The sequence below is a fragment of the Dasypus novemcinctus genome, chromosome 11 (assembly GCF_030445035.2).
Source record: "Dasypus novemcinctus isolate mDasNov1 chromosome 11, mDasNov1.1.hap2, whole genome shotgun sequence".
NCBI lineage: Eukaryota > Metazoa > Chordata > Mammalia > Cingulata > Dasypodidae > Dasypus > Dasypus novemcinctus.
Window position 1 is genome coordinate 71,705,293 of NC_080683.1, and position 19,857 is coordinate 71,725,149.

General features: G+C 35.8%; 1 protein-coding gene across 3 annotated transcripts in view; it reads right to left on the bottom strand.

Annotated features, from left to right (window-relative positions):
* The window catches only part of MMS22L (MMS22 like, DNA repair protein), a 156,152-nt gene that overhangs the window by 30,283 nt on the left and 106,012 nt on the right, over window positions 1-19,857 (bottom strand). For 2 of the 3 annotated variants that reach the window (XM_023587680.3, XM_071218604.1), the window contains 4 exons: window positions 8,885-9,078; window positions 4,006-4,156; window positions 2,156-2,307; window positions 1,152-1,297 (listed from right to left, as the gene is read on the bottom strand). In XM_023587680.3, coding sequence (XP_023443448.2) covers window positions 1,152-1,297; window positions 2,156-2,307; window positions 4,006-4,156; window positions 8,885-9,078 — 643 coding nt within the window. The remainder of the gene's footprint in view (window positions 1-1,151; window positions 1,298-2,155; window positions 2,308-4,005; window positions 4,157-8,884; window positions 9,079-19,857) is intronic. The other variant, XM_004454567.5, reaches the window with a different exon arrangement.

Here is a 19,857-nt window from a genome sequence, read left to right on the forward strand (position 1 = left end):
ATTTTCTATCAACTAATTGGTACATAGCATATACTGCCTTAAATTATTATTTTAACCTTTGTGTATGTCTTATGCTCCCAGACAAGTAAAATGTCTCTGAAGTCAAGTACTGCTTTTAGTTCTTCAAATCCCTAAGAAAATTCTAGCATGATACTACCTAGTACTTAGCAAACGACTATTATTTATCGAATGATAAAAGAATTAGATCAAATTAGGGCACGTTTGAAGATTATCAGTGGAGTGTGTAACTTCTACTTCCCATTCTGGTCCAATGTGGTTCCTAGTATACTACAGGCATTTGATTAACTATCAGTTGAGAGGCAAATACCAACTAGATAAAGGACTCAACAGAAATGTATATTTTATATCTACATATACTATTCAATATTTTTTACATTTACATGACATCTCTGTTTTACAATTTTACTTTTAATAGAAACCAATGGGGGAAAAACAGCATTTATAGAAGGAGCTTATTGGTGAAAGAGCTATGGAAAAGAGCTTCATTGTATTTAATACCAACTACCTTGTGAAAAAATAAACCAACCTTTACTGTGACAATCCAAACAAATTAAAAACTTCAATTATGCTGATAAATAATATCATGTAAGACAGATTCCTATAAAATTAATAAAAAATGAAATTTTGAATGGGATGATTTATTATGGAGACAAAAATGGACATAAAACAAATGGACCAAATTTTAAAGCCCCAACCATACTATTATATGAAGTAGTTGCCACTTATGCTGAATACACTAAAATTTAACTATACCACTGTTTGTTACAAGGTGGTAAACATTACTAAGTTGAAACGATTCTAACCCATGTACAAGGAAATTTAATTCCCAAGTTATCTGAAGAAACTTGTTGTCCAGCTAGTTTAGCAATAAGATATTTCTACAATTTAGGTCTGCTTTATTGTATGCTCTAATGTACCATTTTTAGTTTTATTATTTTTCATTTCAATGTAGTTCTGTTGTCCTTAAATTCACATTTTTCTCCTCCAGAATTTTATAATAGAAGACAACTAGTTACAGGATGCAATTTAAAATAATTCATTGTATAGAAAAATTTTCAAGACTACTTCAAGTTTTTTTAAAACTGTAATTTTAACTAATATGGACAACCATGCTAATAAATGAAAAATACCTCAAGAAATCGAACAAGTGCTCTTTTAGGGTCTTCTGAGATGGTTAAATACTCAACTTGAGCCTTTAAGAAAATATTCTTTACTTCTGGGAGTTTAAATAACAACCTTGTCAGTTCAGCCAACTGTTCCATGTACTCTTTTTCTGCTAAAATAAAATAAAACTAAATTAAAATGTAAAATATATAGATATATGGATGATGTATCATCCTTCATTTATGACATCCTTTCTTTAAAATTCAAATTTCCACAAAATTCAAAGACTCTGAATTAAGTTTCTCTCACTAAGCAAAAGTTTTATTTAAAAGAAAAAGAACAAAAACAAGAAATCATGTACTTGTGAACAACCTAGTCCAAAAAGTTATCCATGTAAAGCTGACTGATTTAAGAAGTTATCAAAGTAAATTTGGAGCATGTTTTCAGTCCAGCCATTGTGTGACTTACAAAATGGTCGTAAACGATCACTTTAGGAAAAACCATGTCCTACAGACAACTAGAACTGTGTGAGAAATTTTTTTAAAAGTACAAGTATCTCTTAGTGAATAATAGTAAAGTAGGAGAAAAGTAAAATATCTAAAATAAAACAGGAGAGGATTATTTAAAATTGGTTATTTATCTTCTTCAGTTGTTCACAGTGTGATATCTGGTTATTTACTTCTTCAGAATTCCACTTTTTTTGTGTGTGATGAGTTTCTTGAGGGGGGAAAACTCAGCTTGTCACCTGAAGAGCAAGTATTTGTTATTTGCTCCCAAGAAAACAAGTTCTTTCATCTTTATAGAAGGAAAATGTGTTATATATGGTAATAGGAAAATATCAAGAAAAAGATACAGGCTACAAAAGAAAACAAATTTATGCTTATATTTATACTTAATTACAAGCATACTTTACATATTTTCTCTTAGTTAGCATAACAAAAAAGGAAATTTAAAACACATTTTCTTTCTAGAAGGCAAATAGCTTCATACACATCCAAAAAAACACCAAAAACCTGAAACACGCACTTACCAACTGACTCTCCAGGATTTGTATCAATGAACAAATCATCAGGCACAGAGAGGTTTTTTACGTACATTTGCAAAACACAACGGATCCATGATCTTACAATTAAGGCTTGAAAAGACACACAGCTTGAATGAGAAAGTGCTTCATATAATGTGCTGTAAAAATAAGTTGATGGTTGTTAAAATAAAAACAAAACATGACAATATAATCCCTGGGTATACAGATACTAAGAAGTAAAGAATTCCAACAATTCCTGCCTCATGGCCTCAGATGTTTTTTCAGATATACATAAAAAAATATGTGAGGTTAAGAGTCTTGTTTTCATTTGCAGTGCTCTGTTTTAAGAGTCCTTTTTCCATTAGTGGTATATGTATAGCCTTATGCCAAGGATCAGATAAGGAAGAATATGAGAAAAGGGAGGGGTTTAAAACTAGTTAGATGAGATAACAATGAAGAAAGAGGCAAGTAGAATAAACAGCAACCCTTGTAAGTAAATTAAGAGGTCATGATATATAAATAAGAAGAAAGTTAAAGACAAAATATATTTCAGTGTGATAATACGCACAAATCCCATCACCGTCCCCTCCTCCCCTCTCTGTCCTGCTTCTCCTATCCCTTTCCCAGAGTTGGTCATTATTAAAGAAAGCTCACACAGAATTCTAATATAGCATCTATCAGAAATTTAAAAATTCTTTCTACAAAGTCAAAGGCCAAGCTAAATCTCTGATTTCTAATCCATTTTATAAGTAGAAGTGGGAAAGATAGAGATGGTCTTAACCTAACTATAAAGTGTTATGCACAAACTATTTAAATGCATCTAAATCATAACTCCAAAAATACTGTTTCAAATACTTTTAATATAAGTTGATAGAAAATGACAAAGAACTCACACTAGCCATTTTATACCTATATAACCCCACCAAAGCTATTTTATACCTCTGCATTTCAGTTTCTTCAACTGTTACTAATACACCAATATTATTTTGGAAACTAAAATTAGTTCAAATAATTTGAAATGTCCCTTCTTTTTATAGAATTCTCAAACTAAAAAGGATCTTAAAAGCAATCCACCTGAAGGTGAACTCCCTTTACTTTACAACTGAAAGCCCAAGAGAAATCATGCACTTAATAACTCTTCTTAATGAACTTTCTCTTGAGAAGAATTATCTCAAACTATATTTCTCATCATTTTCACTGACAGGCAACTCAGACAAGAACTACATTAGCCCCTTAGGTTTGTATATATATTTTATAATGCCTCTTCTTGATGTTCATATTTAAATCTTCCTGATCACTCTACATTATTTCTATTTTAACTTCTATTTATTGCATATTTTTCTATTGAGGGTCCTCGGAGCTCTTTTGTAATATGCAATAGACACATATAAATAAGGAAACCAATGTTCAGGCTGGTGGACATGTCGTTTGTGCCATGTAACACAAGTTAAGAGTCAAATCTTTGAAAGTCTAGCTGTAAATAAGAAACAGTAATTACTAAATCTGAAACTATAATGATACACCAGTATCTTACAGATTCAGAAATATTGTACAATTTCTTTCACAAAGGTGAGTATAGAAGTCATTTCAGGATGAGAATAAGGCAGTCCTACGTAAACAGTTTTAAAAAATGGCTTTACCCTATATATTAGTTTTTTTTTTTTCTTAAAGCAGGCCATGAAACATAAGTTAGCCTAGTTAAGACACTGTTGCCTCTAAAAACAAAAAACTGTCAAAGTGAAAATATATATAGTTTAAAGGTCAGTTTTTTTAATTTGTGAAAATTCTTACTTTCCCAGGGTACAGATTCATCATGACCCTGCATTAATGCGATGCCTGGGAAAATAACCACTTACCTATTTTGCAGGCAATGACTTAAATATCTTGCCACAACTTGAGGCCAGATGATATCATCCCAACCAAAAAGCTGAATCATTGATATAAGTGGCTGAGGTTGAAGATCTGATGGAGCTGTGCTAGGCATGACCATTGCTAATAGAGTGAAATCTAGGTGTGAAGTGAGAGAAACTTATTGTGAGATATTTTTTTAAATCTTCTGTCATCTCCAAATAATAGTATTATAATAGTGATAAATACATAAATAATATCTTTTATATATTATATAAAATATATAGTGTATTATAATAGTGATTAAAAATCAGTATCAAATAATAAGCATCACATTTAGAAATGCAGAACAAATTTCTAAAACATTGAAATAAATTAATCCTGTCAAAGAAATTTCTGCAGCATCACCTATATGTCCAAGAAAAGGTCTGGAATAATCTCTCTCAGCATTATTATTATGGATCTAAAATGGTTCCCTCAAATCCCAAATTTTAAACCTGATGTTTCTGCTAATGTTCCTCATTCAAAAGATCTAGGCCCCATATGTATATGTATGTATCGCCTATTCCTTTCTAATCAAGAATAATTTACTTGCCACCTGGCACAGAGGGGTAGTTCACTTGCCGTTAAGACACTAGACATTCTCTTCTATTAAAGTGATCTCCTACAATCAGTCAAAGACACCTCACTTCTTTCAGAACCCGCCAAGTCTTAGAAACTAGAATTCTTTAGATAACCATGTTAAACAAATATACTTTATTTTGCAATTTCTTGGGAATTCATCAAATAATTTTTTTACTATATTAATGTACATTTGTTGATAAATTGAATGAATTTATTCTCCATTCTACTGTAGCCATTCATTTCATGGTGATATCCAGAGACCTTGGCATTATCAATAATGCTTCCATAATCTCAAATGCAAGTATCCCACCCTCTGACACCAAACCATCTTTCCAACTCTTATTCTCTAAGGCTCTAACTCTTAAGAATTCTTAGACTATACCAGAACCTATAATCTGTCCCTCACCTCCCTGGGGCCCTCCCTTCCCTCTTAAGGCATCTTAGATCACATTATCATAATTTGTATATACCTGCAACTCGATTGCTACTTTTTTGATTCATTGTACTTGTCTGAAAAAAAAAACACCATAGGTTTATCTCTAACTCTTAGTCTCTTAGTCTTCTTCCCACCTGTACTTTCAGGACTATAAATGGCTAGAATGTAATCATGCTGACTGATCTCCCTTTAAGTTTATGACCACAGACTCTAAGTAGGCCCTGAAAGCTGTCCAGGTTCCAACAACATTTCCCTAGTCCTTTCAGTGTTTTTCTTCTTGGAGGACTACAGGGTATCTTCTCTCCTCTCTCCTTCAACAGCCAGCACCTTCACCCCACCCCACCCTCCCTTTCAGTTAATGACCTTACTTACTAGTGCAGAGAAATGAGAAACCAGAAGAGAACCACCACTAGTTTCCACCACAGCTACCCAGCTGCTTCCATCGGTGCCCATTTACCATTCTGTTGTGCTGCGATAGATGAACTGAGGTAGCTATTCTTTGGGATCCCATCTTCACTTGGGTAATATAACAAGTTCTCTCTCCTGCATCTTAAAATTTTCCCTGACTTCTGGGTCATTCTCAATCACATTATAAATAGGCTGAAATTGCTCCTATGTTATTAAAAAATATATATACAAACAAACCTCCTCTTTGACCCCACTTCCCCCTCTAGCTAACATACCCATTTTCTTCTTCTCTTAAACAACATTATTTTTTTAAAAACTTATCTATATTCACAGTCTGCAGTTCTTCTCATAATTTCTCTTCAGTTAGACCTTTACCTCTACCACTCAATCAAAACTGCTCTTCAAGGTCACTAGTGACCTCCCTCTTGCTAAATCCAGTGATCAATTCTTAGGACTTATCTTACTTGACTTATCAGCATCCTCTAACCCAGCCGATAACTTCCCCTTCCTTGAAATGCTCTGCCATTTGGTTTCCAACACACCATACTTTCTTGGTTTTCTTCTTACCTCACTGTCTCCTTTTTGGCTCTTCCTTATCCTACAAATCTGAACAAGGGAATATCCTAGGGCCCAGTACTTGAACTTCTTTCTTTACCCATACTCACTCTGATGGTGATCTCATGCAGTTCATGGCTTTTATTTTTTAATAACTCTTGAGTTTATTGTCATTTCAATTGGAGGAATTCATGGCTTTTAAAAACTCTCTATATATGGGTAGCTTCCAAACTTAAATCTGTAGCTTGGACTTCTTCCCTGAACCTTAGGCTCATTATCCAAGTGCCTACTTGACATCTATTCTTGGATTTTAATAGATACTGCAAAAAATATGTCCAAAACCAAACCTCTAATCTTCCCTCATAAAATCTATTCCTGCCACAACCTTTCCCATTTCTGGAAGTGAAAACCCCTTCCATATAATTGGTCGGACCAAAATCTTAAAGTTATCCTTGACTCTTCCAACTATTTTGCTCACCATATCTTATCTACTTAGCAAATTCTGTCAGCGCTACATTCAAAATAAGTTCTTTACCTTCAGATAGGGAACCCAGCCATTTCTCACCACCTCCACTACTACCACGTTAACCCACACCACTCATTTCTGGATTATTGCCATAGTTTCTTACTGGCCTCCTCCTTCTGCCCTTCTTTCCTATGATCTATTCTCATTCTCACCCTAACAACCAGAGGGATCATATCATTCCTCTGTTTAAAACTTTCCTACAGTTTCCAATCTCAGAGTAAAAGCAAAAGTCATTGTAATTGCTTATAAGGTAGAACACAAACTAGCTCTCCATTACATTCTGACCAGATTTCTAACTACACTTTCCCTTTCTTACTCCACATAAGTCATTATGGTCTCCTTGTACTTCCTCGAATACAATGGGCATGCTCTTGCTTCTGGACTTGTACAAAGCTTGATTTCTCATCTTCTTCAGGTCTTTGCTCATGTTACTCATGCAGAGAGGTATTCTCACCACTCTATTTAAAATTGGACCCTGCCTCTGACCTTCATTATCAACATCATCTTCTGTATTTTTCATTTTTTCCACAGCATTATCACCATCTAACATATTAACCATTTTACTTATTTTTTTGTTTTCTTCCACTAAACTATGCTCTATGAAAACAGGTATTTTAGACCTTTTTTCCACTGGTGTATACCCAAAACCAATGAAATTGGGTATTCAATAATTTTTTTTATGAAAGAAGTTACTCTAACCTACATTAAAATATCAAATCTTTATTCTGAAACAAACCCCAAACCCATATATATATTTTGTTTAAATATTATATACCATGTTCTTTCAGCACCCAGGACATTACTGACTAAACTGAAGTGACCTCATTTCTGTGACTGGGAGTTAGGATGGTGAATGTAAAAAAGATAAACCATATAGGTTAATAATGTCTGCTTTCGTAAAGTTGATTGAATATCAGTATTTATTTTCACAAACATTATAGTAGTTGGAAAACTTGTCCTGTCACAATTTTTCAATCTATTATTATAATCTTAATTATACAATTGCCACCATAATTCAAGATCTTTTACAATTTAAATCAGTTTTTTATGTAGTGCACTAGGGTAAAAGATACCTTGGGTTTAGATATCAGCTTTTTTAAAAAGCATTACATTTAAATATATTGAATACATTAAAATACACTGTGTTTTTATATAGTTATCTATTGATTCCTGTCTAATCCAGTACCTCATGACATATTTTGGGCAAAATACTCCTTTGAGAAAGCTACAAATGCTTCTTAGAAACCTGCATATACACACATACATTCAAATTCTTGCCTACAATTTCACTTGATTACAGTCTCCTAAAGCCTAAGGACATGTCCTTAGGCTAATAATTAGGCTAATAATCAAATTAAGTAAAAATGACAATCTAATAGAATCTAGTGAGTGAGAACAATAAGATCTTTTATATACAATGTCATTCTGATCTCATTCTCTTGGTGATGAAGTGGCATTCACTTTTTTTTTTTCTCTTTATACGAAGTAAGTTGCTCTTATAACCTAGATATCTACTCATACAATTTGAAAATAAAACTACTTGAGGGAAGCAGATTTGGCTCAATGGACAGAGCATCTGCCTTCCACATGGGAGGTCCAGGGTTCAAACCCAGGGCCTCCTGACCTGTGTGGTGAGCTGGCCCACATGCAGTGCCGATGCATGCAAGGAGTGCCGTGTCACGCAGGGGTGTCACCCATGTAGGGGAGCCTCACGCGCAAGTAGTGCATCCCGTAAGGAGAGCCGCGCAGTGGAAAAAAAGTGCAGCCTGCCTAGGAGTGGTGCCGCGCACACAGAGATCTGACACAGCAAGATGGCGCAACAAAAAAGAGACACAGCTTCCCAGTGGCGCTGACAAGAATATAAGCGGACACAGAAGAACACACAGCAAATGGACACAGAGAGCAGATACCTGGTCGGGGGGTGGGGAGGCGGGGGAAGGTGGGGAAGGGGAGAGAAATAAATAAAAAATAAATCTTTACCAAAAAAACTACTTGAACTAGAAGTAATCAAATACTACTTTACTTTCCAAATATACATGCATAAGAAAATTCATTAAGTATATGTATATTTCATATTTTTTAAACTGAAAATTATCTTTTCTTCTTAGCAAATAATCATTTAATTTTTACCTCTACTAAGAGGAAAATAAGAAACAAGCCAAAGGATCCTAATTTTAAAATATGCAATTCTTTTCAGCTTTCTGCTGTCAAAATGCTTATTACACTGTAAAAGCACCCAAAGAGTTTGTTACCAAGCAAAGAGAAGAAAATACTGACAAAACGATCTGCAGTCTGCAAAAAAGAGGAATTAAATAGCAAATTAACAATTAGTGCTGACCTGCAGCTGCATCTGCAAGTTGTGAAAGAGGCACTATTTGTGACATTCTCTGAGTCTTCAAAAATGAAAAGAAATGTCTCCAGAGTGCACTGGCAACTGCAGCAAGGTGGCGCTCTTTAGCCGATAATGAAGATTGTACAATAAGGTCCACATTCTCCGTCTGAAGTTCCTGACATAATTGTTGATGCATACTTCTAAAAAGAAATGAAAATACAGTTACACACCCACAGAAATACTTACAGAAATCTTTTTAAATATACTTTGGGCTTTTTTCATTTTTACCATTTGAAAATGAAGGTCCATTTTATATAATTAAAACCTTTATACTAAGACATCATGCATCTGTTATTTGATGGATGAATGATGGCATATTAAGCACCATAAAGTTAATGTTAATTACTAATGTCAACCATTAATTATATGCTTTTTAATATGTCAGATCCAAATGAGACACAGGCTGCCTCAGGATGATGGTCTACGTTTTGTAACACTAGTATGACAAGTGATTTTACTTACAATCTAGATGAGAAAATGGTTTTTTAAACCATTTACTCCAGAGGGCTGTAGGACACGGATGTACTAAGAGGAAAGTAAGAACATCTCGCTTATGCGTGAAATCGCAAATGAAAATATTTTTCTTATTTAGAAAAGACATAGCCTAGCACTACTATACAAACTCTGCTGAATTTCAACCTTAATACCCTTATCTAAACCATAATAATAATGTTCACATAACAGATAATAAAACAGTAAGTTAGTTTTCTTCACAAACTAATAAAACATAACTCAATACTGCTTTAAATTTTGATCCATCATTTACTAGCCTTTTCTACTTAATTCAATAAAAAATTTAGACACTTCCAGACCTTAATAGAAAACTGAAACTGCAGTTACCAAAGTAAGGGGAAATGCTAACAGATTTTCCTAGTAATCTGGAAGAGAAGGCATTCATGCAATACACCCAGCAATTACTACTATAACTTAAAACCAAATGTATAACAAGCTGCTATTCTCGTTTTTGTTTACATTACTGCCACCCCAACAGAGAGTGGACATAAATGTACTGAGGCCATCCTTGAATTTGCTTTCAATTTCATAGAAAGCAATGACAAATAACCAATGGAGAGGAGGCAAAAGACTTCCTTTGATAATGAAAACATTCCATTAAGAAAAATAACTGTACTTAAAAAAAGAAAAAAAAATGCTACATTAATTCCAACATTCCTGATACATGAAAACAGTTTATCTAGGAGAACTTGACAGTTTGAAAGAACTGTATAAAATAAAGAGCTAACTAGTATATGTACCCAAAGCAACTGACACAAAGATCAAACTGGTTACAAGTCCAAGCCTTAGTACATTTCATACAACTACACACAAGTAAGGAAATATTAGAAGCATAAATAATGTAACTTCAGACCTTGTGCCCTTTTACACTGGAATTCTCAGATAACTATTGGACACTACTTACTATTATTTCAAATACTGAAGAAAAAAAATCCATAAATGCCTGTAGCATGCAGCTCTCATAAAGCTAACCAAATAACTGATATGTCCTCTTTGAAAAAATCTGCTTAAGACACTTTTAACTTGAACTAGTGGCTAAAGAACCATTTCAGGTCCTTTAGCTCTGAATAAAATGATTATCAAACCACTAAAACCTATTTAGCAACTAACTCAACTGCCTCTGTCAACATAGCAAAGTTCACAAATACATTTCAGCACACTGGAGTCCAAGTAAAGGAATACCACCATTTGTACTTTTCTTTATAGCTTTTTCAAAGAATAATGGCTTCAATGAATAATAAATAATAACTTAGTATACTTGGGTAGGATGGATCTGACTATTTCTAAATAAGCCAATTTCTTCCTAACTAAAACCTATTCACTAGGAAGGGGTAACATTTCTGATTATCTTCCATGTGCTAGGAATTCTTTTATTTAAAAGTCAGAAGAACCGTGAGATGGGTACCATTAATTCTCTTTATAGACGATGAAGCTGATGACAGTAAAGTTAAATAATATGCCCAAAGTTCAAATGGCTAGGAAGGGCTAGGCCCATTTATAATCTGAATTTAAATCTGACTCTGAAGCCTATACGTTTCCCTTACGCACTAGAGCACACACATGGACACACACAAAAGCTTTTTTTAAGGACTAAACACTGATAGTTTCTTCTCTCCCTACTTGGTTTAAAGAAACTTCAGTAAATAAGAGGAAAAAAGCTGAAGAGCCATCTGCAGATCTACCCGTTGATGAGCCAAGGACAAAACCAGAATTCTATACTAGGAAAGACTGTAAGAAAAGACATCAGAAAAAAAATGCATCAAAGCAATACTGAGAAAACCCAACAAATCTGAACAATTTTCTACCTCTCCAGAATGAAGTGTTGCAGTACCAGGGAATATAACTAGTAGTTATTGCAGGTATATAATTCAGAGCTCTGAAAAAATAAACCATTAGACAAAAATCTAAAGCTAGAGGTCCTTCAAGGTACAGTTAACACACAAAAACAAGCTCCAATTAAGTATAAGACATTGACTTGAAAACAGACTTGTTTCGGTCCAGTTATTAATTTAGATTTGAAAAGAAGCAATATATCTGAGAAATACACAGCATACTTTCTACTTAATGGTCTGAATGCTCAAGCCATATCATTCGGGATAAGAAGAAAGATTACCTCTTATTTTAACACATAACAAAGCCATTTAAGGCCTAATAATAATTTTTCTAAACGTGAAAAAAAATCAGACAGGGACAAATGCAAGAAATGTCAAGGATGTACAATAATGGGAGAGTGAGGAGAGAACCAAATTTCTGCACTACAGCTAAAATAGTTAGGACTGCTCCTTGCAGTCATGAGTAATTTTTTAAATCACATTTTCTGGACAAGAAAACTAATTACACAAAGACTATTGAAAAGTAAATTTATTGTATTAGATGTGACTACTGCATAATTGCCTAAGGTACATTTATAAAAATGACAATATAAAAGAAGTTCTGTCACTAGAGGTAATAATTTAAAAGAAAACACAAAAGCACACATGAAATATTACAAGGAGTATAATATAGTTCTAGATGTATAATAGTTATGAAACATATATCTATCCCTATTAACCAAAAGTAGAAAAATGACAGTATATTTGTTGCACAAAAGGTAAAATGTGATTTCTAAAAGAAATAAAACAAGAGACACGGGGTCTTGCAACACTTGGTAAGTAAACACATACTTAACATGAAAGGAATATATAAGTGAGTATATGAGATCAAGGTAAGAAATGCAGGTAGATGAAAACAGGAAAGCAAATCTCAGAAATAGGGGAAAAGAGTGGTCAGATGCGGGAATCAAGAAAGTCCTTTAAAATAATAAGAGAAGTCAAAGAAAGAAAAATAACAAATAGAAGCATCAAGATAACCTGGATAACTAGGTTAACAAGGTATGTAATAGTGTGGGTATTTACATAGTGTAATGATAGGTTTCTTCCCCAGATGTGTTTTTTTTTTTTTTTTTTTTTTTTTTTTGGGAATAGAAAGACTTTAGTAAGTCCAAAGAAGACGTGGGTTGTGATTTTCAAGAGCCTAAGGAAACATCCTCTGTTCAAATCTTCTCATATAGAAGTGAGTTCTCCTGTCCCTCCTTTTTTATTATATTACATGTATTGAGGCATTTATTACACTGGAGGCAATGCAACCTGTATCTGACTACTGCTTCATGCCAATCTGGTCTCTGAGTTACTGCTTCTCCCTAATAACGTGGGCAGGTTTCTGGGAACTGAAGAGACGGCAGCCCTTTCGGAGCACTTTTCTGAACTCCAGATCCTCTGCAGTATGGGCACACGAGCTTCTGGTAAGTCGATCAGGTCTCCAGATCAGGGTACGGCACTGGCATCTACATCTGCCAGAACTAAAGGGCTGATAATTTTTGACAGATTTAACAAACTTCTAGCTCACATAACAGGCAAGCCAGAAGCAGGTTGTGGGTGGGGGTGCAGAAGGGGAGTGGGAAGATGGCTTGCATTGCTAGTGTATGCTGCAAGGAGAGCCAATGGCCTCAATTACCTGGGATCTCATTGGACACGGCCAACCCTATCGTTCCATTACCAGGCACACCTCACACATGCAAATGCCAACTGACTTGATGCCTAACAACACTGCTGTTGTTTATTCAACTTTTTTAATATGTAATTTGAATATTAAACCTTTTTAACAGAAAAAAATTCACTGTTTATAGATTTTACTTCTAATCTTGGTACACTATTGTTTCTCCTGTAACTGATAAATATGAAATAAGGTATGACATCCTGTAAATCACCTCCTATTATAGTTGTGTATTCAATATTTCTAACCCATTAAGCCTCAAAATTTAAAGAAACAAAAAATGTCCATGAATGGATGTTGTAACACATAGAAAAACACAGTGTAATAAATCCAATTGGTAAGAGCTAGTCGAAAGCAAGGGATTAACAAAAATTAATAATTGAATTCCTTTTTAGCTTGATTCCAAATCTGTTAACTTTCTTCAACTAGTATTATAATGGAAAATTCTAAGTTAAAAAGTTATTCTAAGTTGCACTGAGTAATTATTCCAAGTATTTTACTGATCAATTAGAAAACGAAATGAGTATCAGGATACCCTATGACCATTTCTAACTTCATCTAAACTCACTAAAATACGTTTAAGCACTCTGAATCCACTTGTTAATCTTGTTCATATCTGTAAAACAGAGTTACAATATACCTTAGTACCCAGAAAGAACATGACAGAGTCCAAGGAATGTCATTTTCAGGGGGAAAAATATCCTAAGTTTTGGGAAGCAGATGTGGTTCAAGTGATAAGGCTCCGCCTACCATATGGGAGGACCCGGGTTCAATCCCTGGGGCATCCTGGTGAAAAAGAAGAGAAAGCATGCCTGCAGAGTGAGCCAGTGCCCACATGGTGAAATGAGCATCCGCAGGAGTGCCCACATGAGTGCCCGCACAGAGAGCTAGTGCTTGCTGTGCGTGGAGTACCTACGCAAGTGCCTTTGCGTCGAGCTGAGCGTGGGCATGAGTGTCTATGTGGTAAGCCAGGGTCTGCATAGCAAGCCAAGTGCCCACACAGTGATCCAGTGCCCGCTCGAGTCACGCAGCAAGATGATGATGCAACAAAAGAGAGAAAAAGGGGAGAGTCAAGGTGAAACGCAGCTGAGACCAGGAACTGAGGTAGCACAATTGATAGGGAACCTTTCTCCACATCAGAGGTTCCCAGGATGGAATCCTGGTGAATACTAGAGGAGAAAGATGAGAAAAGAAGACAAAAAGAGAAATAGATACAGAAGATCACACAATGAATAGACACAGACAGCAAAAACAGCAGGGTGGGGGTGGGGGAGGGGAGGGGAAAGGGAAGAAAAAAATCCTAAGTTTTAAAGCTGGAAAGTACCCTAAAAATCATCTAGTCCAATCCTTTCTTCAAAAATTGAAAGGAAAAAAAAAATCAGGTTCCAGATATAAAGAGACTTCTGCACAGCCTCACTGTGAGATAATGGTAGCTTTGGTCCTGACTTCCAAACCTGTGCATGTGCAAATTATTTGAGAGAAGCAAAAAGCCAGAAACCAGGCTGGCAAGTAGCTGCCTGGGCCTACCCTGGAGTGCCTCCATGTAACACATGTCTCAATATAACTGTGTGTCTGTGGAAAAGGGGGTCTGTGGGCATCGGATAAATGAGATCAAGGCAAAGAGTTCATAGGCTGTTTTACCTATCCAAGGACTACAGCAGATCAAAGGCACAGATACAGCCGTATCTAAAGTTTACAATTACATACAGTGTGTTACTAAGAAATATAAGGGCTCCTCAAGATGTTAAGTAACCCAAAATGAACACTTGTCTAGGAGGGAGAAGACCTGCTCGTGACCCTGCAAAACTTTTGAGACTCAGTTTTCTACTTGTCAAATAGGAGTAATGCCTTATGTATTTCCTATGGAGAGTTGCTAAATTATCAAATCATACCACTGAGGGGAAAATACTTTGTAGAGTATAAGGCAAAATAATACACACTAATTAGCACTCTATTTCTCTCAAAGTCTAATAACCTTTGTGACAGTTTGATATTATTTATGAATTCTAAAAGCAGATATAGATTATGTTTGTGAATTGGATGGTTCCTCTGGGTGTGATAATAGCGTCAGCTGAGATTTTTTAAGATTCAGCTGAGATACTTATGATTAAATTGAGATTAGGGTTTTGATTCGACCACATCATTAGGGCATGCAGAGTTGCGTCCCCACCCCCTTAGTGGGCTATATAAATGGAAGCTCAATCAAGAACACAGTAGATAGATACACAGAGGAAGAGTGACAGCTCCATAGGCACGGCAGACACCCCGGATAGAGAGACGAGCCATTCGCCTGATAGTTTATAGCTGACTTTGTGAAGACCAGAGCAGCTTAACTCAGAAAGAAATGAGCCTTGGGAAGAGAAATGAGCCCTATGCCAGCCTACAGCTGACATCAGAAGAAGCTGGACACACAGAGCCTTAAGGGGGAAGAGGGAGGCTGAACCTTTGCAGACATCATCTGCCATCTTGCTTCAACACGTGGCAACAAAGTTTGGTAAGGAAGTAACCTTGAGTTGGACTCTTCAGGGCCTTGCAACCGTAAGCTTTTTATCCCAAATAAATACCCTTCATACAAGCCAATAGATTTCTGGTACTTTGCATCAGCACCCCTTTGGCTTGTTTTAGAGAGGCACTATACCATCACCTGGATAGACGTGGACTTTGGAGACAGACATACTTGAGTATAAATCTCAGTCTACCAACTACTCATTGCATGGCCATTTCCTCATCTTTGCAAGAATTAAACAGGACATACTCAATAAATGGAGCAATTATTATTGACCAAAGAATCAAAGATTATTTGTTGAGAATATATAAGCTGGCCCTATTCTAAGTGCTTGAACTTTATTAACTAAGTTAATCCTGGAAGTACTAATATTGTCCATATTTTATAGACAAAGAATCTAAGCACAAAGAGGTTAAATAATTTGCCTAAGTCATGCTGTTAGTAAGTAAGAGCCAGGATTTGAATCCAGGTAGTCATACCTACTATGCTACAGGTGCCTCAAATACCATTTTACTACCCAAATAAATAATACATTTCAAATGTCAAAATGCTGTATTCATTACATTCATTTGCTGAATTTCTAATAAAGGTAGTTACAAAGTGGAATAACAGCCAATCCCAGGTGGCACACCAGATGCATGCACATTAAAAGTTTAACAATGGGAAGCAGACTTGGCCCAGTGGATAGGGCATCTGTCTACCACAAGGGGGGTCCGCGGTTGAAACCCCGGGCCCTCCTTGACCTGTGTGGCGCTGGCCCATGCACAGTGCTGATGCACCTAAGGAGTGCCCTACTATGCAGGGGTGTCCCCTGCATAGGGGAGCCCCACGCGCAAGGAGTGCACCCCATAAGGAGAGCTACCCAGAGTGAAAGAAAATGCAGCCTGCCCAAGAATGGCGCCGCCGCACACACGGAGACCTGACACAACAAGATAACTCAACAAAAAGAAACACAGATTCTCGGTGCTACTGATAAGGATAGAAGCAGTCACAGCAGAACGCACAGCGAATGGACCCAGAGGGCAAACAACTGGGGTGGAGGGGGGAATAAATAAAAAAAATAAAATCTTACCAAAAAAAAAAAAGTGAGACGCCCTTACCACAAAGCCAATGGCTAACAATGGAATGGAAATAAATGTTAATAAAGAAGTGTGATTTTTACAAAATACCCTTATAATTTTATTAGTCCTGTATTTATTGATGATTATGGGTCTCACCAGTTATATTTCACTGTATTTTATGGTGCATTAATACCTCAATAGCTAACAATCCTGACTACTCATTAAAAATATTAATGTCGTGGCCTCACTCAAGAGCCTACTGCATTTTCAGAGTTGGGGCCTAAGTTTCTTATCTTTAAATTCTGAGTTTGTGATAGGCCTGAGATTCTGCATTTCTATTAGGCTAATGCTGTTAGCCTATGGACTACCCTTTGAGTAGTAAGATCATACATATTTCTGTTATTTAACCAGATTTGAGAACCAATCCTTACTCTGTAGGTATAAGTATTAAACAAACTATAGGTCTGATACCAATTCAGAAAAGATCATTAAGGGCAGCTAAAGAAAATGGGCATGGTATTAATTCTCAAAACCAAGTACGGATTTGGGTAGATGAAAAGGGGGAAAGTATAAGTACAAAGATATATGAAATCCTTCATTCACTTACTCTAACTCAACACATATTGCACATGTTCTAGGGAGAAAGAATACAAAGTTAACAAAACAGAATCTCTGTTTTGTTTCTGGAGCTTATGTTCTGACATGAGACAGATAAACATACAGATGTATAACCTGTCTGACTGTGGTAAGCTCTGTGAATAAAAAGAAGGCAAGGCAAGGGGATAATGGTGACAAGGTCACAAAGGCTAATCTTTCAAATGTGATGATCAGGGAACACATTCTCAGAAGGTATCATTTGAGCAAAGATGTAAATGAAGAAAGAGAGGGAACCATATGGATATCTGGGAGAAGAGTCTTCCAGAAGGGACAAAAAGTGCAAAAGGTGCTCAGGCTTGTGTAGATTAATAGCCTCAAGGTACAATAAGAAGGCCAGTGTAGCTGAAGCACAATAAGTGATGGGAGGAAGAGCAGATGTTTGAAAGGGTTGGCAGTCATTTAGGGTACTGTAAACCATGGTAAGGACTTTGGATAAGATCAAAGTGGAGTAACAAGACATTACAGAAGCATATAAAAGAGCAAGGTGTTTTGTGTGATTTATTTATCTTTAAAAAAAAAAAAGCAATTAAAAAGAAGAGTCAGGTGCTTAGGGAGGAAAAAAAAAAGGAACTGACTATAATGGACCATTTTTATAGGAGTATTAGAAAGCAATACATTAATAGTAAAATCCATTTGTCCAGTCACATTTTTTTCATTCACTTCATAAGACGTTACTCAGTACAGTTGCTGTGCCTGACACCAGACACAAAAATGTTTACGGCAGATTCTGTTTAAAAAAAAAACAAAAAAAGAGAAAAGAAGACTCAAGATTTCATCAGGAAACACTGAGGATTTTGAACTGGGAGTGATGTAATGAAAAGATGCTTTGGGGAAGATTATTCTGGTAATGGCAAACAGAATGGGTTAGCGTAAGGACTGACTAGACACAGGAGAGAATGATTAGGAAATTTCTGTGAACATCTACCTATGGGCTGATGTGCAACTTGAGAGACTTAATGAAAGAAAAAGAAAGTCAACAATAATTATTTGACATTGTGTAAGGGAGAAAAAGGAACAGTCTGTTATTGTTGGGGGAAGAAAACCAGAAGTTAGAAGAACATGTTAATTACTAAAGAGTATAATTTGATTTGAAAACATAAAATGTAAGTAACAATATCCAAGAAGTTTTTGGAAATCTGGACCTAGAGTCTAAGAGTATATTTCGACTTAGGAATCACTCTGCCCAGTAGTTTAATTCATTTTTATGAACATTTCAATGCCTGTTCATTAAATGAGGTACTGTATTATTATAAATGCTAGCTTACAAATATAGTCCTGCTCTGGAAGAATTTCCAGTTCAGTGGGAGACAGATAGGTGGAACTGACTAAGATACGTTAAGTGGTGAGAAAGAGGTATACACAGAGTGCTATAACGCACAAAAAAGGGACATTTAGCTCAACTGGGGGGGTTCATTGAAGGCTTCCTGGAGGAAACACACCATTACCAGGTTATGGAAGCTGTCTTAAGTAAAAGAAAAATAATGCATAAAGTTTCAATAAAATGAGTAAAGAAAATATTGTGGCATGAAACTCTATGGTGTAGAGCAGAATCACAAACAATTTAATATCACAGACAATTTGTTATTACCAGAAGATGACAGGTGAAGGGGGAGGATGGTGGGAAATATGACTAGAGCACTTGACTGGGAACAGATCATGGAAGGTCATGTCTTCCAAAAAAATTAAAGCTGCAAGTAAACAATTCTCTAAAGTCAAGAGTATCAACAGCAACAATCAACTTATATACCAACATATATCTCTCTAAAATTTGTTCCCAATATAACCCAGAGCTTATGAAAACTGACTACTAATATAGCCACCAACCTGCACAGGGTTAATGTTACAATGCTAATTGTCTTAGAAATACTTTCATTAAAAACCCTTCCTTGTATGTATATACATGTGACTTTGTATAAATACAAATTATATATAACTACTTATCACAACACACTGTTAATATATGTGTTTTTGCCCATGCTTGCGTGTTCATATGCTCTCACCTAAAAGGAGTGAACATGGCAGACCAATCTGAGCATGCTTGACCCATAATCACTAGCACCATTAGGATACCTTCCTACAAACTACTGCTCTGTCCTAAGTTGACTATGTGTACTCTGCAGTGGCCTCTGTTTCTGCCATTTATTTTGTATTTGGGAGAATAGTTTTGACTTACGATCACCAAATAATAGTCCTGAAAGTAACACAAAGAATGGAAGAAAAGGCATCACACTGGATGTTAAATTTTGAGTTTTAAAGCACCTCAAGATGTCTTCAAGGAAATTTTTGAGGCTTAAGACAACAGTTAAGACTCAGTTGAAGTCCACAACTATAAGAAACTATTGCCAGACAGATGTCACAACCCGGGGATTTCTAAAAGAACAAGAAATAAATCACCACCCAATTGTGACAACACATTTCCATGGGGTTATGCTATAATAACCCTTTACTGCTTGTATTCAGTTAATGCCCCCATTTCCAAGAACTCATCCTCCAAGTTCAAAGGCTAGCATGTGTATACAAGGCAAGGGATGAAAATGGGGTAGGGGGGCAGATTATGGGCTCAAGAGTCTCACAGTGGAATGTACAACAAGTCTTTGATAAAATATCTAAAACGGTCATACTGGTTTTTTGGGGTTTCCAATTTGAGTCCT